The following is a 23,543-nucleotide window of genomic DNA, read 5'->3' as shown; positions in this document are numbered from 1 at the left end:
ATCCAGTCCTCCATCCTTTGTAGGTCTTTCTTTTAAGACGCAGGAGCTCTACTAGTTCCCTGGAGAACCAAGGGGGCTGCTGTGCCCTTTTGCTGCCTTTCCTCTGAGACGGGATGAACTTTGCTTGCGCATCCAGGATGACTCCCTTGAGGAGCAACCACTCGTCCTGCACTCCCCTCCCCTCTGGGCTGTGGCCCTTTAGGGCCTCACGGACAAGCCTCCTTCACTTGTCAAAGTCAGCTTTCCTGAAGTCAAGGGCTTCTGTATTGCTGACTGACTTGCCAGCTTTACGGCAGACGGAGAAGGTGATCAGCTCGTGGTCACTCACCCAGCTTCCCATCGATCATTAGGTCACTGATTAGGTCGTCCCCAGTAGCCAGTACCAGGTCGAGCAGCGCTTTACCTCTCATTGGCCTGTAGCCCTCCTGTGTCAGATAGAGGTCATCCACGCATGAGAGAAAGCTTTGCGACTGCTGGGATTTGCCTGAGCGCTCCTCCCATGAGATGTCTGGGTAGTTAAAGTCTCCCATAACAACCATACACCGGGAGCGCGCGGCCTCAGCCAATTCCCTGGCAAACTCCTGGTCAAGGTCTTGACCCTGGGTGGGAGGTCTGTAGTAGACTCCCACCATAGTATCCTCTGTGCCGTGTTCCCCACAGATTTTAACCCAGAGGGTCTCAAGTTGTCCGCAGTGGGTGCCAATGCCAGCTTGCAGGTTCATGTAGCTTTCCTTGACATAGAGAGCTACACTCCCACCCCTTTTGTCCACTCGATCCCTCCTGTACAGGGTATAGCCATCTATACCTGTGGACAGTCATGGGTGGAGTCCCACCAGGTCTCTGTTATCCCTATGACATCACAGTTATTTGTGTTTAGCAGAAGGGTAAATTCCTCCTGTTTATTCCCCAGGCTCCTGGCATTTGTGTACAGGCACACAAGTGTCCCCATGGGGGTCTTTGCCTTGCCTACAGTTCGTTCCAGGGCTGGGGCAGGGGTGGGCTCCCTTAAGTGCCTTGGCCTGCTGGCTTTGCAAGGGTTGCTCAGCGGGCCAGCAGTGGCGGTAGTCCCCCTGTCCCCCAGCGGGCTTAGTTTAAAGCTTTGTAAACTTTGTAACTTGGATCCATCACAAGGAAATTTTTTGCATCTTTATATCTGTAAGACATTTGCGCTCATCTTTCCTCCTGTCCCAGTAAGTTTCTCATTCAAGTCACCATATACCCATCACTGGGCAGACACTGAAGGGGGGATATGTAAAGCAGATGTGTGTACAGGGGGAAGTTCTGGCTTTCCTGCACAGACTGTGCTTGTAACAGGGCAATCGCCTCGTAGCTTTTCTGTTCACCCCATTACTTCCCTCTTTTAACTGCATGCAGACACCAGCTGGGATCCATAGCCAGGAGCTACAGAAGGCCTCTCCCTTCATTACAGCTGCTCAGAAGAGCCCCTGGAGTGCTTGGCTGCTCATCACAAAGTGGGGCTGGAAGGGACCTCCAGAGGTCATCTGGTCCAACCCTCAGCCTGAGGCAGGTTCAGCCTTAATCAGACCATCCTATACAAATTCTTCATCTAAACTCCTCATAAGACAACCATCAGCCTTGGCACAACACGGACCTAACACCCAAACATGCCACAGGTAAAGCAAGAGAACCACGGCAGCCGGCATTCCTGCTTCTATGAAATGTTGTCAATATACGCTCAAGAGATCCCAGGCAGAAGCTATGCTCTGGGGTACAGAGGGAGTCAACTCCCCCACCTGCTGCCCTCATATGTGCCAGTCTGTCCATGGGGTAAATTTCCTTCCTGGCCCCAAATGTGGCATCGGTCAGATCCTGAGTGGAGGGGAAGACCCTCTAGCCAGGAACCTCTGGCTCCAGCAGGACACTGGCACAGCCCAGTCAAAGTCCCCAGTCTGGGATGCAGCCAACACCCAGGGAGGCTTCAAAACCCCCTGACACATGTAGCAGAAAAGGGAGGGTGGGGAAGGGGCAACCTTCCTCCACCCCAAGCCCTTGTGCCAGCCTGAGGTCTCAGCTCTGCTCCTGGTTGTCTCCCTGCAGGCACAGGCAGGCTCCTGCAGCCTCCGGGGTTGCCTACTGCAAAACTGGAAACAGGCAGCAGACAAGAGCGGAGATGGGGGATAACATTACACTGCGGTCAGAGCCACAGGTAGGAAAGGCTCCCCTGGTGCCTCCCATTGACCTCAGCCATGGAGCAGCTTCTCCATGGGAGCCTGGCATTTGCCCTCCTTTGCATTTGGCACCAGGATCTTCTTTTTCTTTTTTTTTTCTGGGGGGAGGGCAGAATATATATATTATTGCATGGGTGTGTGGATATGTGCTGCAAACTGTAACCGGTTTTTCTGTGTGTGTGTTTTGAGCTGCCAGGTGAACTATGGGGGCCACTTAGCAGGGTGTTGAAGGTGGGGTTGGCACCAGGATCTTCAGAGAGCAGCTCCCCTCCCTGGGGAGAGTCTCCTGGGCAGGGGCATATGGGGCTGGGGAGCTCCTACGCTCTGCACCGTGGGGACAAGATGTCCTTAGAGATCATGCCAGCCCCCAAAGCTGGTTGCTGTCAGCTCCACAGCACCATCACCCCAGGAGGGGAAGCTTTTTCATGCCCCCACGGATGCTGTCCTACAGGAACAGCCGGGCAGGAGCCCTGGATGATCCTGCCATTCCCAAGGTGGGAAGGGATGGGATGCAGACACACAGCCACACCTGAGCCAGCGGAGAGGCAAAGGAGCCCGCTGACCTCAGGCTACAGCAGAGTGATCCCCTGCCTTGCAAGCTCCACTCCTCTGTCTCATATTCCAGACCGCCAGGATTTTTTCCTGCATCCAATCACTACCATCCCAAAGCCTCCCTGGAGGCAGGTAGCTGGCTTCTGATTTGTCTCTTTATCCCTTGCCTCATTCTTAAGTGGGGGGAGGGAACCCCCTAAGCCATCCATTTATTTCTTGTTTCTTTTTCTTTTTTTAAAGGGGAAATAAAACCCAACCTTTCTTGTAAAAGAGCCAGTTTTGGACCAGTCTGTGCGGGGGAAGCCACGCAGGGAGCTTTGCAAGCTGCAAGACAGAGGCACTGCCCAGAAGATGTAAGAAGCCGGGGAAGAATCTGGCCTCTGGGAGTGGCACTGGCTTTGTGCGTGAGTGTGTGCATGTGTGTGTGCAGCCTCCCACTCCAGCTGCAGCTCTCTCTCTTTTTTTTTTTTTGGATGCTGTGCAGTTCCCTTTCTGTGAAATGCTTTTTTGGTTGAGAGAAGAAGAGATGTCACATCAGGAGCTAACCCAGCGACTAGCTACAGTCATCACTCATGTGGGTAAGGGATCTTTTTCTCTCCCCCCCTCCCCGCTTTTGTGTAGATATTTAGGATCCCATCCCTTTACCCCCTCCACAGCCTGTAACACTACATAGGGCTGTGTCATACCTCCACGCTTTGTGGGGTAGGTCAGAGCCCCCAGTGACTTGCAAAAAAAACCCTCTCCTGGTTTATAGCATCAGAGAGCTCCCAGTGGGTGGGTTTCTCTTTCCAGCCTACTGTTCTTTGTTATAACAAAAAATGAACCAGCTTTATTGAGAATTGATTTGCAGTGAATCTCCCAGGGTAATGAATTTTGCCCAGGAAATGCTCTTGGGTGAGGGATAGCTCAGGGGCTATTATGCCAGGGTTAGTGCTAGCAGTCATGGCAATGTCTGGGGAAGGGGAGATTGCAGGCAGGTAAATCATACCTGTGAATTGATTTGAATCAGTTTCCATTCTCCTGCGCTGTGTGCAGGCTGGGGGAGACCTGGGAGACTTTTCTGTGCAATCCCAGCTCTTGAAAAAAATGTATTTGGATATATAATAGATGTTACTGTCTAAATGCTCAGGTGATTCCCTGAACCTGAGGACTAGGTGAATCAGGCTTTCTCCCCAGTCTCAGGTGTTGGCAATGATGAGCAAACTACCAAAAAACTCCCCATTAACTACTTCACCTGCAGTATCTCCAAGCATGATTTTTTTTAACAGACAATTATAGTCAAATTAATAAGACAGAGCAAGAGGGTAAAATGCAAACAGTCCCGTGCTTTTTTTTTTTTTTTTTTTGCACCTGTCTGAATGCATACAGCCAAGTAGAAGCTGGTTGCCACACTGTTAAATCAGTTAAGGAGAACATTTTTAATTAAATTAGCATGGAAGCAAATGTTTATGGTGGTCAACTTCTTTAATAGAGTAAGTGATGTGCTGGCAGAAGCTGTTAAACAGGTTGCTGAAACACGTGTGCACTTCTGACCTTGCATATTGTATGTATTAAAGTAGTGAGTTCAGAGCTTGGCTTTTGGGTAATGAACAATGAATGCTTTAGGTCCAGAGGTTTCCACAGATTTGCTGCCCTTTTTTTTTTTTTTTTAGCTAGAGAAGCTGAAAGTTCAGGAAAATAGTATTTGATGGTGTTTGTGTGCTGATTATTGCAGCATGTGGATTTGAAGAGCATTGACATTATTCAGTGGATGCTAAGGGATTGCTTGAGTCCCTGAAAAACTGTTAATACAAAAGGTGGGTGGGTCCTCCTCCTCCTCTTATGGCTCAACACGAAGGGCAAGACACCAGTATGTTACAGAAGTGGATGTATTCATGGATTTTTAGGGACTTGAATAGATGGGACAGAATCTGGCCCTAGGTAGCCAGCACTGTGGCACCCTTTCCAGGGACTTGATGTGCTGGTTGGTGTCTGGGTATACAGGACAGTTTGCAGGTTCCTGTCCTTAGACTAGAAGGACCTTGAGATGGTTGTATGAGAGTTCCTGCATAATTGTTTTGGAAGATTTTTTAGAAGAGTCTTGCTTTTTAGAAAATTCTTACTTTCATTTTAAAGTATGCGTTCTGCTTTAGCACTGGGACTTCCAAAGAAGCATCAAGGATTTATGTACCTTTTATGCCACCCTTCCGTACCACGCTCACTGGAAAACCTGGTTGCTGAAATGATCACTTAACCTTCTCTTCCCAATTTGGAGCCTCTTATATGACTGAAAACTAATACCAGACTAGGTAAAAAGCAAATTAGAAATATATTAGCCTCAATTTGGATATTTTGGAAAGGCACTTTGCATTCTTTATCAAAGGAGTCCATAGACTTTCTCAAAAAATAATGAACCTTCACACCCACTTCTGGCAGGCAAGGACATATTCTCTCCATGTGACCCACACCCAGAGGAGTTCAGTGTACTGTATTCTTCAAGGTCACACAGCAATTTGGTGTCACTAATGGAAAACACCTAGGATACTAAACCCTGCTCTGCCTGAGGTCTCTGATTTGACATGCTCTAGGAGTTGTCCTGCTTTCCCCAGCCATTCAGACACAATCAGACATTACTTTTGAAATAGGCAGCTCAGTTGTATGCCAAAATACTATAATCAAAACATATTTGTACAAAATATCAACCTGATTAGCTGAAATAGCGATTTCTATTAGCCCCAATAATAATAAAAAAACCCATACCGCCCTGGAGTGATGCACCATTTTCTCTGACTCACACATTCTAACATGAGTCATGTTAGCTGAATCAGCAGCAGCTTATTAAAACAAAAAGGCTTTTGATGGTGGCTGTTGTGGTCTTTTAAAAATGCAGTTTCAGGGCATTGAGAAGCCCTGAAAGCTCTGATGAGTACAAAGGCTCCCACCTCAGGCAAGAGCAGGACACCAGTCATTACCCATGCATGCAACAGTGATTTCTCTTTCTCTATCATCTTTTATCCCAAACAGACCTAAAGTACCATGCTTGCTATGGACACTTGACACCCACTAAGCATGTCTACATGTGCATTAATGAATGGACCTTTTCTAAAGCACTTTAAATTTAGTACCTCCAATGTGAGGTACTAAATTAATGTGCATTATGCTGTGCTAATGTGCAGTAGCACATTTGCACACTTTTTGTGATGCTTAATGCACAGTAGCCTGTTTTACTGTGCATTAGCATAATGTCACAGTAAATAGCTTAGTGCTCATTAAAGTGCACATATAGACACGCCCAATAAAATGCAGCACGGTCTGGATTGGAAGGGCAGCACTCAACCAGCCAAATATCAAAAAGTAGGGGGGACGACACTTAGACATAAGCCAGCCCCTTTTCTCTTCTCAAAAAGCATTCTGGACTCTTTAAATACAGATGTAAAACAGATGGGGTGGCAGCAGGTGTTTAATACCTCCAAGGAGACTATGTGGAACCCAGCTGGCCTGCCTTGAAAAACTGAGTTCTCTTTGAAAGAATCTAAGCATGTGGTGCCACAAAGTGGAGGTATTTCCACACCTGGGCCCCTGAACCTGCTATGAACCCTGTTTAGATGGATCCCTGGACTGAGCCTTGGTAAAGTCCATGCATTAAAGGTCACTGCAGGATCAGCTCCTTCATGTAGCCTACTTACCTCTGCAATTATTCTTTTGGTAACATGCATGTTGTAGAAGGCTTATGTTTTTTCCCCTCCTCAATGCCAACCCACAGAGGGTGGATCCTGATCTCTGTAATGCCACTGTGGCTCCTTGTGTTCAGTGGGCTCACTCCTGACTTTCACTAGTGAGGAGCAGATCAAAATCAAGCCTAGGGTTTTGTAGAACAAGTACACTTTGGCAAGTGAGTCTCCACTTCCAACCAAGAGAACATGGCACAAGTCCCGAGAGCCTGTTACAGATTTTTTTAAAATTATTATTTAATTCGTATCTGAGGCCAGATTAGCCAAAACTAAATCCAAATGCAAGAGTCCAGAACCAGAAGTGGCCCTACTACTGACAAACATCCTCCACCTGCACCTGGGGCTTCAGATATTTCCAAAACCTCTGGTGGGCATCCTACTTGCAGGCCCTAGCCTGGAGGCTTGGGGTTCAGATGCCACCAAGTTTTGCTCACCTTCAGCCATACAGCCCTTGGAACAAGCAAGGGAAGAGACTCCCATAAACTGGGCTTAAGGCTGCTGCACCTTGGCAGGTACTGAACTACACCAGAAAAGCAGTTCTTCTGCGAAGCAGTTCAGGAAAACTGCCTTCTTGGACAGATATACATGGTATTTCCCCTGCCAGGTTAAGAAGCCCCTACGCTTAATCTAAGCCCTCAAGAGGCAGAATTTTTTTTATTTTTTTTGTAAACACACACACACACACACACACACACTCGGTTATATATATCTACGCTCTGAGCATCACTCCACAAAGAAAACCTTAACCCATTACAAAAAGTGCACCCATGAACCTGAACAAAGGCCAGCTGGCCACCTGAAGTCATTGCAATATCTGCATCACGTGCTACACACACAAGCAACTCCTGGTCCCGAGCCAGTGAATGACTGACCACCTCCTCTGGCTGTGCACCTGCAGGCCGTACAAGCTGCGGCACTGGTTTAGGATCTTGTAGAACCACAGTGAGCCCATGATCCACCGTCTGTGGTTGGTCAGGGTGAACACCCTCTGGTATCTCAAGACATGCTCTGCAAAATATCTAACTAGGCAAGTGGTTTTGGGTTCTGTGTCCATCACCAGCTTGCTTAGAAATTGCCTTTACATATTTTTCCTGAAACTCAGATCTTGGAAGGTGTTGAGCAATACTCCTCACCTTGCAGGATCATGTTTTTTTGGGGGTAGGCAAAAGACAGAGAGAAAAACCCACGCTCAGTGAGGTGTCTGTTGGTGACAGCGGGTATGTCTCTGTGTGGGAACTCTTGCTCTTCTGGCTTGTGAAACCCACAGGAATAAACTACACGCCCACAATCCCACCCACACTTAGCAGTTAGTTCCCAGGGCTCTGATGCCAACTTTGCTGAGAGTGGGAAGAGCATTCTGGGCTCTGGTATGCAAATCAGCACCAGGTGCCTTGCTGCACTACGAAGATTTTATCCCTAAAGTGACTTTTGTAATGAAACGAGGCCACTGGCACAGACATAAGTTGTCTCAAAAATGAAGCAACAGAGTTGGGATCCTTTGTCTGCAGAAGGAACCTTGTTTGTTTTCAGCTGTACTGAGTATCCGCAGCCCCCTTGTCTGTAGGGGAAGCTGTGGCTGCTCCTTAAAATGAGGATCAAGTGCTTTGTTAATGGCCTGGGTAGAAGAAATACTCATTACAAGGGATTTGCAACAGGCTTCACAAATTTGTGCGCATGTGGCACTTACAACTATTACCTGTAACCTTTCCTTGCCTTAGGTAGTAAGATTCTTATTTTTATGGAAACTGAGGCACAGATCTGCAAAGTGACTTGCCCAAGATGGTAATGAGAGTCAGTGGCCGAGCCAGAGTCTCTTAGGCTTGTACATGAACTTCAGGGCATCAATTCATATAGTTTCAGGTTTCATTGCCACCAGAGACCAATCAGGTGGTATGTGCCTCTTGGACATAGCATTTTTGTGTAACAACTTAGGACAGGAAGTGAAGGGTGATACTACATTAACCTGAATATGTGGTTGGAATGTAGATCAGCAGAAGGAACAAGCCAGGTTGCAATTTTATCTGAGACAGATGGTGTAACACAACATTATAAAATCCATTCTGTGCTGTAGAGCTACCAAGGATCTGATATATCACAGCTCTGTATAAATCATTGTAAAAATCCTGGTCTGTGCCTGGGTGCTGCAAACACTCATCGTGCCAATTCCTTGAGCAGTCTTTCTGAAACGAGCTGCACCAGATCAAGTCTTCTGTTACAAGTGGGTAAGTCCAAACCCACTGAAATGGAGACAACAAAAATCCCATCACCTGCACACGGACACTACTGTCCTTAGCCTCACCCCTATCTCAGACCATTCATGCAATTTAAGAGCTCACTTCCACCTCCTGTCTGGTGAGATCTCACCTACCTTCAAGATCCTAGTTTCAGCAACAACTGACCTTTTGCACCAACCATAACGCACTGACTTCTTTTCTTTGGCTGATGCATGCCCATGAGGTTGGATAACATAAAACTGCAGGGAAATATTTTCTAAATCTGCTGGGGTTTCCCTGAAAAATCTGCGGAAAGGCAGTGGGTTTATTTGATTCCCAGATTGCTGTGTGTCAACAGTATTTGACTGCAATGTCAGACGAATCATTGAAAGCAGAAGGGGAGTGATTAAAAAAAGAGATGCTTGCTATCTTGTGCCAATTGATCAGTAAGCAAAGATTGCAAAGGTAGCCAAAGGCAAATTGAACCTTCAGAGCAGCCTTCTAAAAGCTACCAATGCTGCTTTTGTGTTCATCCAAGTATAAACTGGTGCTGGGACTTGCACACTTGTTTCTGCATGGTGTATCTGAAAATAAAGAACATGAGGACATGGTAGAAAGCTATGGATGCAGAATCACTCTCAGTTCCATTCTGCACCCACCTGAGAACTGCTGGGTGCTGAATGTAAGGGAGAAAAGGCCGCACAGTAGCCCGTTACTTCTGTCTATAACACACAAATGTGGAGAAGAAACAGGCAATTTTTTAATGCCCTTAAATTGCAAGAAGAGAGACTTTTAGTTAGATTTTTGGGAAGAACTTTCTTACTATGATGGTGGTTCAGCACTGGAACAGATCACGCAGGGAGGTTGGCGAATTTCCATCCAGGGAAGTTTAAGGGTATGTCAGACAAATTCTTGTCGAGATGGTTCAGACCTGTGAGCAGGAAATAAGAAGAGATAGCTTCTTGAGGGCCCTTCCAGCCCTATTTCATGCAAAGTTATGCAAAGTTGGGGAAATCAAACCCAATAAAAAGAAAATACTTGTTTGTGCCATGCATGATGACTTCAGGTTGTAGAAATTCATGGCCATATGAAGCCACTGAAGCCAAGAACTTCTGAAGACAAGGGGACTGGATATTTCTGCGGCTATCAAGAATATCTGAAGTCGTGGTTAATGGTTGTTCCCATTAACATAGGGGCCACTGTGACTGGCACTGTCCACTGTCCCTGCCCATAGGAGTGCATAATAAATACAGTATTTTCTGATATATACCCTAGTGTTTCTCTCCTGAAAAAGGAGATCTAAAAGCTGCTGAAATCAGTGTCATAAGAGCTGACACAAATTCAATCAAATTCATGTTTAACATCTTTATCCCTAAGATGTTATCCTTTTTCAGGTGTGTCTTATACACAGGTGCAACTTATACACTTATGGTAGCTATCTTGATGAATAATACCTCCAAATGCAGAGGGGATACTGAACATTCTTTCAGGGTTTAAGTGAACCAGAGCCCAGGATGAGATCTGCGAGGGGAGGGGATACCTCCTGATGGAGGGGCTCTGGCACTAAATGCTGATGCACTTGGAGCTGGCTGCTGCCAGAGGCAGGATACTGGAGCTTGGATTTAACCCAGTCTGTCAGTCCCCAAGACAAGATCCCTCTATTGATACAGTCCACACATAGATTCATGGATCGTAAGGCTGGAAGGGACCTTGGAAGATCATCGGGTCCAGTCCCTTGCACTAGGCAGGACAGATAACTGGGGTCAGGCGACCCCAGCAAGGTGACTGTCTAGTCTCCTCTTGAAGATGTCCAGGGTCAGTAATTGCACCACCTCTGGAGGGAGCTTATTCCACAGTCTGGACACCCTGACTGTGAAGAATTTTTTCCTAATGTTGTGCCTGAATTGGTGTTCCAGGAATTTGCAGTCATTACCCCTGGTTTTCCCCTCGGGTGCCCTGGTGAACAGTTGCTCACCGAGCCCAGGAGTGTTAGCACATCACTGGAGTGTTAGAACAATAGCAATCTCTCTCTCTTTCCTTTGTTCCCCCGTCCATTGTTGCAATAGCTTGATTAGTGTCGCTAATGGTGGGTTTTTTGTTTTTGTTTTGCTCTGTGTGAGCAAGTGGGTGTGCGTCTGCCAGTGTATGAAGCAATTACTGAGCGAAAGCAAAGTGGCAGCACTGGGATTTGCCATTTGTTCCAGCGATGCCTGTGGTGTCTACAGCAATGGCTTCCACGCTCCAAGTCCAGCTCCAGCAAAAGTGTTGCCTCCAGTTGTTACTGCCTTCCTTTGCTAGAGGATGGTTTTATTGTCTGAGTGGAAAGTACCTGCCTTGGGTACATAAGGACATGCAATGTCTTAAGTTTCAAGAGCCTATCCTATAGCTTTGAGTGCAAAGATAGAGCTTGAATGATGCTGCGCATCCACCGAGCAGCTAGTGAAGGGAGCAGAGCACTGGGACAATATGCTTCGATGCATTTTGCTGCAGTTGAAGCTTTTCCAGACCATGTAACGCTATTCCTGGCAGTAACCAAGTGTGGAGGTCATAGATGTGGACCATGGATGACCTGTCTGTGCCTGGAAGGATGGGACACACTCTCCTGGCTGGCTGAAATGAGAAAGAGCTGTTGGTTTTGTTGCTTGTTTGTTTGGACATCAATAGTCCAGACAGACCTAGAGGTTACTTAACATAACATGACTTAATTAGAGGGAAGTGACAGGTTACTTCACATGCTTCTCTCTTCCTGTCCTCAGGAATTTGGTCTCATTTGGACTTGACCTCACCCTGCTGGCTTGGTCAAGCTGGAAGGTGGTGTTGCATATGCTGGCTGGAAAAGAGACATGGTGCTAGGGGCTCTGCACATTGCTGCTGCTGCTGCAGCCAGTGGAATTCCACCAGCTCCCGTTGTCTCTGGGCAGATGGTAGAAAACAGCAGAACCAGAACTGCAAGGATGCCTGGTGGGGCTGCTGCTGCTTACGTGGCCCACTGAGCTCCGACTAAGAGGGAAGAACTACTTCCCTTCTTTCTGGAGGTCCACAGTTGTGAACCCCATGCAGCTGGGCCCTGCAGAGCTTGGCAGAGGAGAAGGTGAGAAGCTAGCTGCGGCAAAAGCCCAGCTACCACTCCCAGGCTGCCTGACACCCTCAACAACTTAGCTGGCCCGTGCAGGGTGCAGGCAGCATTTGAATGAACCCAAAGGTGGTGCAAATGTGTGTTCTCTGTTTATCATTTACCAAAGTGCCTTTCCTGTCTGGTATGCCCCCAGTCCCCTCTCCCCAAACAGGACTTCATGCCAAATGTAAGGACACGGGTATCATCCTCTCTCCCCATGTCTCCCATTGAGACTTCCTCAAGCTCTGTAACTGGTAATTTTTAATATGTGTGTTTCAGGCCAGTGACTAGAGCTATTTTAAAAGCTCCTAAATGTTAATAAAACAACAGGGGAGTGAAATTGGATTTGGGGAAATCGGATTCGCTGCCTCGCATAAAATAATGAGACATATCATTAACTGAAATAGCTTTGCATGAAAGAACACTCAGATTGCATGGCAACCAGGAATGATTTGAGTGCACATGGGTTTGGTCCTGTCTCGTGCCAATAAAAATGGATTTATATTTTCTTTTTTTTTTCTTCTCTTCCACCTTTCTTTAGCCTCCTTTTTTTCCCGACTGATATTGTATCAGACTTTACAGCCCCGAACAATTGATTTGGTTTGAATTTAAATGCAGCAGTAAAGAACCCCTGACCTGTACGTTTGTTTTCGATTGGTTACGATCGACATACAAATACAATGGCTAAGGTAACAAGCCAGACCTGCCCCTGCCACATGGCACGTGTGTACTGCAGCCCTCTCAAGTGTTCAGGTTCATAGATTTGTAGACATTAGGGCTGGAAGGGACCTCAGAAGATCATCGAGTCCAGCCCCCTGCCCCAGGGGCAGGAAGTCAACAGGGATCATAAGATCCCAGCAAGATAAACATCCAAATATCTCTTGAAGGCATTCAAAGTAGGTGTTTGAACCACCTTCGGCAGCAGTCTATTCCAGACCTTGGGGGCTCGGCCAGTAAAGAAGTTCTTCCTTATGTCCAGCCTGAAATGGTCCTGGAGGAGTTTGTGACCGTTTGACCTTGTCATCCCTTAGGGCGCTCTGGTGAACAGGCATTCCCTCACATCCTGGTAAGCACCCCTCATAAACTTATAGGTGCCCACCAGATCACCCCTGAACCTGCGCTTTTCCAGGCTGAAGAGTCCCATGGCTCTCAGCCTGTCGGCATAAGGTCTGTTTTCCTGCCCTCTGATCATGCGCATGGCTCTCTGGACTCTCTCAAGCTTCTCTACATCCTTTTTGAATTGTGGGGCCCTAAACTGGACGCGGTACTCCAGCTGTGGCCTCACCAGGGCCAAGTACAATGGGAGAATGGCCTCCTGCAATTTGCTTGAGAAGCATCTGTGGATGCAAGCCAACGTTTTGCTTGCTTTACCAGCCATAGTATCACATTGAAGGCTCATGTTCATCTTGCGGTCAATCCTGACCCCCTCATCTGTAGTGCTAGCCAGCATAGCACTGCCAAGCCTATAAGCAACCTTCCTATAAGGTTGTGGAAGACCAACAGATTTGGGCTATTTCTGACTATGGCTCTGATCCTACAATTCATTTTCCATGAGCACAAGGATCTCTACCCATGCCCAAGCCATTGCATGATTAGGACTGATGGGCAGCATACATACATTGTCTGCCAAGGACAACGCTTAGCTTCCCCACTTTTGGGAGGGCCTCCAGCTGAGCACTGGGGTTAAACAGCATTTTGTACCAAGTGGATTTTGTTGTAGCCCCACGGTGAGAGAGGTGAGTCAAAATGGCAAAACACTTACTAGAGCAGAGAGCTCTTGGCTAGACACAGCTTGTGCTAGTCCCTGCTGCTCAGTGGCCATCGAAAAAGCAGCTGGGGCTCTAACTGGGCACTTTGGGTTGCATACGTTGGTACCAATGATGGACATAAATCTTGAGCTGCGGTAGGGGCTGATGCAATCCCCTAGCGGCTTCCCCCAGCCCACCACAGCCTCCTCAGGCTCCTTGGGATCACTTACAGGTGGTTTCTGTGTTTTATGATTGCACTTACTGAAATTGCACATGCATTTTCTTTGAAAAAAATCAATAAAGATAAAATTGGAGGACTGTGTAAATTGCTGCGTTGCTTAGCAGTGGTCTGAAATAATAAATGGGACCCTGTGCTTTAATTGCTGTGGAAAGCAGGAGCTCTTGACTTCCAGGAAAGGAGTCGGCAAACACTGCGGGGCTGGGTTTGGGCAGAAAATGTTGCAGCCCGGCTCACAACTGGTAGAAATAAAATCAACCCTTGATAAATAACCTCACCCCTGTAAATGCTGACACCAGCCAGTCGCACCTTGGTTATCCTGGAGGAGCTCTAGGGCTTGCTAGGTGGAAGGGGAAACCAGCCTGAACCAAGCAGGTAAATCAGGTTCTCCCCCGGGCAAGGTGTGTCAGGTGGTGAGGGCTGAATATCACCTGTGTGGGTTGAGGGGCGTGCTGCTGGCACTCAAGGATTGCTCAGGATGGGGAGGTGGGGGGTTAGTTGACTGTCTCCAGTTATGGAAGCAGAGGGCACATGAAGAGGAGCCAGTGCCAGGTCAGATCCAATCTCTGTGTTCGAGGGAGGCTCATGGAGCAGCCGCTCTGTATGACTCTGAGCATCTCTGATCAAATGCCTGACAGTTCATTAGAAGGGAAACCTTTTTCCATCACTCACTTCATTTTTGCCTTCCACCTTCTGCCTGCAGCCAAAGGGTCCCCTCAGGGGATGTCTGTCCTTGGGGAAGCAGCTCAGGGCCTGGGAAAGCACCTGCTGTGTCTGCTCATTATCCTAATGAGTAGAAAGTAAGCCAAGGAGCTTAATTGTTCCAGCCTCCCCTTCTCTGTGTCTGTTTGAAGCCTCCCTTGGCTCCTGATGAGCGACTCAGCATCTGAGCCATGCTGGATCACCCTATGTGATGCTTTTGGACAACTGATGAGATCACCAGTTTATTCTCGGAGACTGGCTTTAATTTTTTGGCTGTGGGAGCTTGTGTCCTTGCACCAAAATTATGGGACTGAGGCAAGAGAATGAATGTTTTCCATAATGACATTTTGCTTCTCTGGAGTGCTTCAACCCCAAAGTGCATCAGAAAGGGTAGCTGAGCTCTCTTCCCATTTTACAGTTGGGGAAACCAAGCCAGACTTGGTCCAGAGTCACGTTGTGTGTCATGAACGCAGCCAAGGACAATCCAGGACCCGGGTCTCTCAGGTCCAGGCTCTGGCTGGTAGAATAACTCCCCAAGGGAGCAGTGTTTTCTTCTTCACTTTCCCTAGACAGCAGTTCCCTGTGACTGAAAAGAAGTGGGGTCCAGAGCAGATGGCACACTGGGTCCAGACTTCAAACAGTGCTGGGAGATGAGACATCTTTGTAAAAGAGGAAAGTATCCCCAATGTGATTTCTGAGCTTTTGTGTGCTACACAGCTAGGAATGAAGGAGCAGGGAAGAAACATTGTGAAAAAATAAACCAGCTTTGAAAGGAGTGGATGGAATTTGGATCTACACACTAATATATTTAGTTCGCCAGTAAATCCGATAACCTACAGATGGGGAGGCAGGAGGGGGTTGGGGGGAAGGGAAGGGAAAGGAAGGGATGTCTTGTCTACTTAATGACGGATACTAGGTTTATTCAGTCAATCACAGGATCATAGAAAATGAGGGTTGGAAGAGACCCCAGGAGGTCACATCCATTCCAACCCCCTGGTCAAAGGAGACCAGCCCTGACTAGATCATCCCAGCCAAGGCTTTGTCTACCCAGGTCTTAAAAACCTCCCAGGATGGAGATCCCACAACCCCTCTGTGTAAACTGTTCCAGTTCTTTACCACCCTCCTCGTGAGAAGTTTTTTTCTTAATATCCAACCTCAACTTCCCTTGCTGCAACTTGAGCCCATTGCTCCTTGTTCTGTTATCAGTCACCACTGAGAGCAGTCTAGCTCCAACCTAGGTCCTTCCAGTCCACTGCCACTCATCCTACCAGCTGGGCTACACAATTTGTCGAGGTTTTCTCTGCAACAAAACGCTTGTGATTTGATGATGGGGGGAGACCCTTCTGCTATCAGATAATGGGCACTGCTGGGGAAGGTCCAGCTGGCAGGGAGATGGCTGGTAGGTGGCGCAGTCAATGCAAGATTTGTGCATTTCTCCTCGAAAGTGCGTGGTGTCTGTTATACCAAAACACGTGAGCGGAGAAAAGCTGTCTGTATTTGAAGGGTGACTGCATTTCGGTCCAATTCTGGTATCTGTCAGACTGGTTTAAATCTGAAGTAATTCCTTTGACTTCAGATTTACACTGGTGTGACCCAGATTCAACTTTTTTCTTTCCTTTACCTGCACCCCCTGCTCATGCATGTAGCTGTCTTGTGAAGGCAGTAGATACAACACCCCTTTTAATAACGGGAAATCCTGAGAACAGGAGACTAATGAGAGTCTCTGCTCACCTCTGCCTTCATTGCTATATTCCTTGCCACATAGTTAACAAAATAAAGTGCGAGGTAGAAGGAGCAACTGTAGGGACGAGGCTTTTAAAAGCAGTAATCAAGGCTCACCTTCTCCCAGGCCCATGAGACTTACAGGTGATGGGAAGATTTTGGTGGCTCAATCTAGATCCAAAGCATCTACGAAGGGGAAAAAATGGCTGAAAGTTGTGTCTGGATTGGATGGAGAGTATGGGCAACTCCTGATCAGGTAATCTGACTCCCTGCCCTCAAGACATCTTGCACATGAGAGGCGGCGGAGGAGTTGGAAGGTGGAAGGAGGATTGTACCGTGATAAAGGTGGCAGAGTTTGGGGTCACTTGGAGCATTAAGAGTTTTTCTGGGCCTTTTCCCAGCAAAATGAGAGCAATCTCTCTCTCTTCTCTATGATGGTGAAATGAAGGAGAGCTGCCAGCCGTGTCACCCCAGTCCAGGCTGCAGTAGTGGTGTATGAGTTAAACACAAGCATCAAGCCCTGAATGACAGTAAATGCTTAGCACGTGATGTACAAAGCTGCTATCTTCTGGCTCCATCCATTCCTGCTGTGAGCTGGACGTTCTTCCAGGGCAGAACTGCAGCCCTGATGACAGGGCGGAGGAGGAAGCCAGGCCACCTAGATCTGAAATCCACTTTGATACGAAGTGAAGCATCAGCCTTTTTGCTCAGCAGAGTAGCCTCTGCTCCTGCCTATGCGTCAGGTTAGGAGTGGTCCTGGAAGCACCTCTTTCAAACCACCATTGTGGGGTTTGGGTCCTGAATGCTGTGGCTGGCAGAGGTTAAGGAGCACCCTCAAGGAAGCAGGTCTGACTCCTTTCTCCTCCTTGCCAAGGCAGCTCCATTGTTTTCAATGGCATTATATTTGTGGGAATCAAGAGCAAGAGAAAGGAGGTGTAGCTTGCTTAGCCCGTTGGGGCACAGACCACCTTGTTTGCTCTTCTGATTGAGAACACAGGGAATGGTGCTCACAGGGCCTGCAGGGAACCATACCCATCCCCCTCTGCTGCCAAAGGATGGTAGCATCTCCAGGAGGTGTCTGTGAAACAGGAGGATGTTATAGAAACCACAGGACTTCCATGACAGCAGGTGCAAACCTGAATTTGGTAGCTTTAGTCAAGAACCAGTGACTTCCTGGTTCTCCAGCTCCCGATTTTGTTAATCCAGCCTGGGATGCTGTAGGTCATCGTAGTTGCTGACCTGGCTTCTGCAGCAGCAGGATGGACAATTGGCTGTGCAGCAGAAGGTGATCTCTCTAGGGATCCCTGAATGCTGCTGTCAACATATTGTTTGTTTAAAATGTTTTCCAAAAGCATGGAAAGACTTGCAGCATCTCACTTTTTCTACTTTAAAAGCCATCACATTTTTCTTTTCTTCAGCTTTTTGCCATCTGGTTTATGCTGTATCAGTTAGGCAGGTACAGTCTCAATAGGTTTCCTTATGTGCCGCCTTGCAAAATCTTTCTCAGTCTGGTGAGGAGGTGATTGGAAGAGACCCTTACTAATAGTACAGCAGACATTTGCTTGGATGGCTCTGTATGAAACAGCTAGAGTGCTGTCCTGTAGGATGCAGGAGTCTGAATGCCTGCCCAAGTCAATGAGATTTTGACGTCACGTAGCACCTTTCCAGACTGGGCCCCAAGTCCTCAGGGAGACTGAAACATTTGGACATTGAACCCAGCTGGTCTCATCCATAACTGCAGCAGTAGCTTTGGGTTGCAGTGTGATCAGCATCTCTGAAAACAGCCATTTCAGCTGGGTATCCCACATCCTTGGAGGCTTTTGAAAGGGTTGGCTGTAACTCTAGGCTTTTCAGTTTTTCCCACCCATAACACCGGGACCTTTCTCTCTTGCTTGGTGTCAGATATCAGTTTCCAAATCTGAGCCGCTGTCTGGTGTTATCACTTAAAGAAGATAATGCTCCACTCCCCTTCGTGAAGTGTTGTTGAGATGTATAGAAGAAAATTACTGTCATGGGCCTGACACCAAACCCAGTCAAGATTTCCCATGATTTTCTTTTTCCAACATGTCCCCTATCAAATATTATTATAAGGCCCCTAAACATGATTACAGAATTTTGAAATGTCGATCCATATGTTCAAATCTGCTGTTTCAAAAGCCATACAAGTAAGGCTGGATGTGCCAGATCTGCAGTACAGGCGGTTGCCTAGGGAAACAAGATAGTAGGGGCTGAAAAGCATTTAGCTCCTACCTATTGCTGATGACTGGGAGATTGTGAGTTGTATGATTTCCAACTTGCCTAGGGCAATGCATTTTTCACAGCTGGTTCTGTATACCAGAGCAGCAAGCTGCTATTCCAAGTCATAAATACAATACTAACAATGCTAACATGCTCAATTAAAGGAGCAGCTGCTTCCAACTAGACTAGCAGGGTCTGATTCTCCTCTTCCTCCATGCCAGCACGCACAGATTTATCTCCATTAATTTCAGTGGAATCGCTCCTGAGTGATGCTGCAACATGCAGCCCCATTTGTAGCTGCTGCATTCAGCGGGTAAGCCATGCATCCCAGCAGGGGTGAACCCATTAAGGGTGTTTGTTGCACCACTGTCAAAGCAGAAGACTGCTGTGCACAGATCCTGGCACCTCTGAAGTCTCTGGGCTTTGCCATACGCTGTAACTTGGATTCAGATTGGTTTGGTCTCTGGACATTAGCTGTTGTTTGATGGTTTGCTGTGGGATTAGGTAGTGAAATAGGTGATTGTACTAATTTTCACCCCCAGAGCAACCTCAAGGGGCACACATCAATTTAAGATTAACAACCTAATTTCAAACAAGTGATTTAGTCTCCTCCTAGCGTCCATTCATGCACACACTGGGGCTTGAGAAATTTGCCGGACACTTGCCAGCCCAAAGATTACACCTGCTAGTCAGAAAGAAAGGGATCTGTACCCCTGAATCCCACCCCTTACAGTTTAGTCACCTGCTGTATGCCTTTGTGTGCAGCAGCTAATATAACCTTCCTCACCTGCTCTTTGTTCAGCTCTCTGACTGCTTTTATAGAGGGGACCCGTTATTGATAGACTCATTACTCCTGCAGCATGCTGCATCCCTTCTCTCTATTAGCCATTTCCTTCCTGACTTCAGGCCCCTTTTCCTTTCTTTTCAGACTGCATTACATCTTTCCTGCATTGTTCAGTGTCTGATCTGCCTTCCTTTCTCCTTCATCCATCCCATTTTCTCTCAACGAGCATTGCCTTCATCGGGTATGATATAACATACCAGATGGACCTTTGGAAATCAGGCACCCTGAATTAGATACTTAAATACAGAGCTGTAGGTGTGAAATTGGAAGAACCTACACTTGACATTTTTGCCTACATTTTGATTTTCTGCCTATCTGGTATCAACTGTTTAAAAAATGGCTTCTGGCTTAAGAGAAGAGGTGAAAGTGAATTTGCTTGAATAGTGTTTGAAGTTGAGAAGTACTAGGATTTAGAAGCATACAAGTGTCTGATTAAAAGGCTGTGGTTTTCATTAAGCTACTGGGGACAGGCAATTTGTTAATAAACAGATTTAAAAGCAGCACTCTCTCTTAGAAATCCAGTCAATGGGGGAAAAAACAGGAAAAGCAGATTCTGTCCATGATTACACTTTTGCAATCCCACTTCCCTGCTGTGATCACACTTTTTTACAGTTATTTTTTCCTGTTTATTTTTTCCCCCTAATAAGTTGCCTCTGATGCTGTGTGGAACAGAGATGCCCATAAAATGAGAAGCTGCTGTACAAAATACTGTCAAATGCTCCTATTAAGCAAGCTGAGAAAGAAACCATCCCCCTCCCCGCAACCCCTTTCTGCTACAGTGATTTTTAGATGATGATGAGTAAAGAAACAGTGAAACACGATGTCGGTACTAGTGAGGAGGTGTCCATGTTGTCTTAACTTGTAAGCTGTTTGGAGCAGAGACCGCATTTTTGTTCTATGTTTGTACAGCTCGTAGCAAAATGATGCCGAAGCCCCAGGTTGTACTGTACTGGCCACAACATGCTAGATATTTTCTAAACAGAAAGGAAAATGTAGGCTAGTGGAAGGGAGGCAGAGCTACAAGATACCTATCTAGTTATAGATGAACTCAGCTAATGCCAATAAGTGGAGACAAGACAATCAAAGGGAAGTGTGGATTTGCTGGCTGTTGATTGAATGTTACAGTCTTAATGCTACTTAAAATGCAGCTCTTGGTTTGGTATCCTAATGGGGTTGCTGTGGCTACAATTACTACTGAAAGTGTTCCTCATCACCAATCAATAACCCTCCAGATCACAACAAAGGAAGACTGAAAACATTTTCCCCCTTTGAGTCTGAAGTTCACTGTGACAGAGGCTTTCAAAGCTGGTGTTACAGAGGCCTTCAAAGCTAGTGCTCCATTTGTGACGGGATCAATAGCAGTGTTTGCTGCATAACGGGAACAGCAAAGCTGATCTCTCTCACACAAGCACGCAGACACACACACTGTCCTATTGGTCTCAGAATGCAGCAGAAAAGCTTATTTCAACTCTGATCTCTGTGAACCTGAGCTTTTGAAAGTTGCACTAGAAACCAGGTATTATCAAGGAAGCCTAAACTGGTCATTTGGGCAGCAGGATTGGCAAGGAAAAGTCTGTCTGGTGCCTGTTATACCAAGTCAGATAGCCTCAGGGCCAAATCTCCAGACAGCTGCTGAACTCTGCTTGTTGAGGATGTTTAACAATGCTTTTGGGCACCATCCATGTAAATGTAGAGGTGGAGGGGTGGAAGAGGTGCTTCAGATTGAACTATGACGGTGGTAGGAAGCTTAAATATTGAACCATGTAAGCAAGTGCATCTCTAGCAGCATAGATATGTGGTTTTCAAACAATTTTCATTTGTGGACCCCTAGAAAATGTGTAATGGAGTTGCAGACCCCTTTGGAAATTTCAAATGGTGATGCAGATCCCTTTGAATTGTAAGTGTGGGTGTTGATCACGGTCATTTTTCAGAGACCCTCACATAATCTGTGGACCACAGGTTGAAAGCCACTGGCATAGATAATATCCATGAGAAACGGAAAAGCTGCTCAGGGCTGAGCTCTTGGCTTTTAACCCCTGCTAGCATGCAACAATAGGGCAGGAACACAGGGCCTAAGGACTCTCTCTGACAGCGGAACAGAAGCCAGCAAAAGCCAATAAGCAATTACCAGCTTGCTGATCGTTCTTGTTACAGTCCCAAAGCTCGCCGTTCCCACCTCCTGAACCTGAGGGTTGCCACTTGCATGGTGCTTTTCAGCCTGATCCCTGGCCTGACCTGCTGAGTGTCTTGTGCAAAGGCATCAGCAAAGCCAGGCACTTCTGGAAAAGTTATTATAAAATAACTCATTAGGTCCTTGCCCCTGGGAGCAGTTGAAGCAAGCTGTGCTGTTATCAGCAGGACAGTCTTGTTTGAATACTTAAGTATATTGCCTTATAGTTCTTCAACTGGCAAAAAACCAATCACCCCTCCCAGCCCCTTCCTCCCACTATTGGCCACCTAACTTTTTCAAATTATTATGTTTTTAATTTTCCATATTCCAAGCCAAATTGGCCAAATCAATTCCAAATCTATGAGTCAGTCCAGAACCATAAGTGGCCCGAGTACTGGCAAACATTCCCACCCCCATCTGGGGCTTCAGATGTTCCCAAATCTTTTGGCAGGCATCCTACTTGCAGGCCCAAGCCTGAGGCGTGGGGTTTGGATGCCCCCAAGTTTTGTTTGCCCTTAGCCATAAAGCCCCAGGAACAAGCCAGGGAGAAGTCTCCCATTTCCATGAAGTGGGCATAAAGCCAAGGTTAACTATGCATTATCTACGTGGGTACTACCCCCTTGCCAGCAGAGCAGGCTTCCCTGGGTGCAACTTTGAACCCACCGTGGTGCCCTAGGTAAGCATAGGATATGCTTGATCTGAGCCAAAAAGCTGACTTTTTCAGAGGTACACAACACCTGCCTTCCCACTGACCTCGGTGGGAAGAGCCATATGTATTTGGGGTGGGTAACTGTAAGCATCTCTTGCAACAGCCACTGTTGTATCGTGGAGAGGCTCACGCTATGCCATGCTGATCACTTAAAACCCAGATGTTGAAGGAAGCAGTTAGATCCAAATTGGCTCTGCCAGATGCCTTGGTTCAAAGAAGTTACTGAACAACACACTCAGTACCTCTGAAACCCAGACACTGTTTCCGTCACAGCAGGCGACACAACATGGCCTGCATTGACGGCTTTTCTAGTTTGGATTTGAACTGAAATTTGTACCTTCCAGAATGGGGCGACTGTTGCTACTGAGCCACTAGAGGGCACGCAAGAATACAGCCATTTTCTTGTGCTTTGGCAATAAAATACCATGGCTTTGTATGCTGATGTTGTTCTGTACTGTAGCATCTGGGCTCTACTAAGCACAGGATCTTAATTTCAGGGACCACATGATACTGCAAAGACTTGTTTAGGTAGACTTTATGCACTTTGACTTCAGAGGATTAAGCTCCAGGAGGACTCTTCAGGCCCCCTTGCCTTTCCTGCTGGAGAAAATCAATTTTAAAGCCAAATTCCGCTCCAAATCCAGGGGTGTAGGTTGTAGCTGCACCGGTCTGAGGATGCAGGCAGACAAGGTTCCTTGGATAAATCTGATATTTTTTATTAGACCGACTGAAATCGTTGCAAAACATTTTCTTAGCAAGCTTTTGGGTATAAAGACCAAATCCAGGCATTTGCATTCACAGCTTTGGAAAATGTTACTCCTTTATTTTGTAGAACGTGGAAGAAATAGATCATACGCTCATGGCTGTGTTTATTTCAGCTCGCGGATCAGTTGATCTATCTCTAATCTGATCTAATCGCCATGATTAAAGGTATTGATTGTAGTGTCATTAGTTGTGAAACACTTTCTCAGCCTCGGGTACACATGCACTAAAACATTTTCTGGGGGGCAAAGTGAAATTTCTCAGCAGTTTGATTTGGTTTTTTGGCTCATTTTTATGTCTGTTTTTTAGTTCAATCAACCAGTTCTATTTTATTTGCCTTGGCTCAGAAGCTTGAAATACCATCCGCACATGTTGCATTATCTTTCTCTCAAAATGTTGGGTGTTAATCAGCAGAAGGTAGGAGACAGCTGTCCAACAGAGTGGGTAAGGCAACCTGCTGTGAAATGAAATAGGAACCAGATCCAATCACCTACAAAGAATGAATCTGAAGGTGAAGGATGGCAGAATTCCCGTTCTGCCACAGACTTTATGGTCAGCCTCAGGCAAGTCACTTAATTGCTCTGTGTCCTCAACTCCTGAGGAAAAAAAAAGCAGTATTTCACTCCTCCCC

The 23,543-nt window shown here is 46.7% G+C and overlaps 1 protein-coding gene across 1 annotated transcript in view; it reads left to right on the top strand.

Moving 5' to 3' along the window:
• Nucleotides 1–2,961: 2,961 nt before the first annotated feature.
• Nucleotides 2,962–23,543, top strand: part of MCF2L2 (MCF.2 cell line derived transforming sequence-like 2) — a 268,026-nt gene continuing 247,444 nt past the window's right edge. The window contains 2 exon segments of the mRNA XM_019532786.1: nucleotides 2,962–3,197; nucleotides 3,200–3,319. Of these exon segments, the coding sequence (XP_019388331.1) occupies nucleotides 3,158–3,197; nucleotides 3,200–3,319 (160 nt within the window). The 5' untranslated portion in view covers nucleotides 2,962–3,157.

Source organism: Crocodylus porosus, unplaced genomic scaffold, assembly GCF_001723895.1.
Source record: "Crocodylus porosus isolate Cpor-Errol unplaced genomic scaffold, CroPor_comp1, whole genome shotgun sequence".
Lineage (NCBI taxonomy): Eukaryota > Metazoa > Chordata > Crocodylia > Crocodylidae > Crocodylus > Crocodylus porosus.
This window is presented reverse-complemented; position numbering and strand designations above follow the sequence as displayed.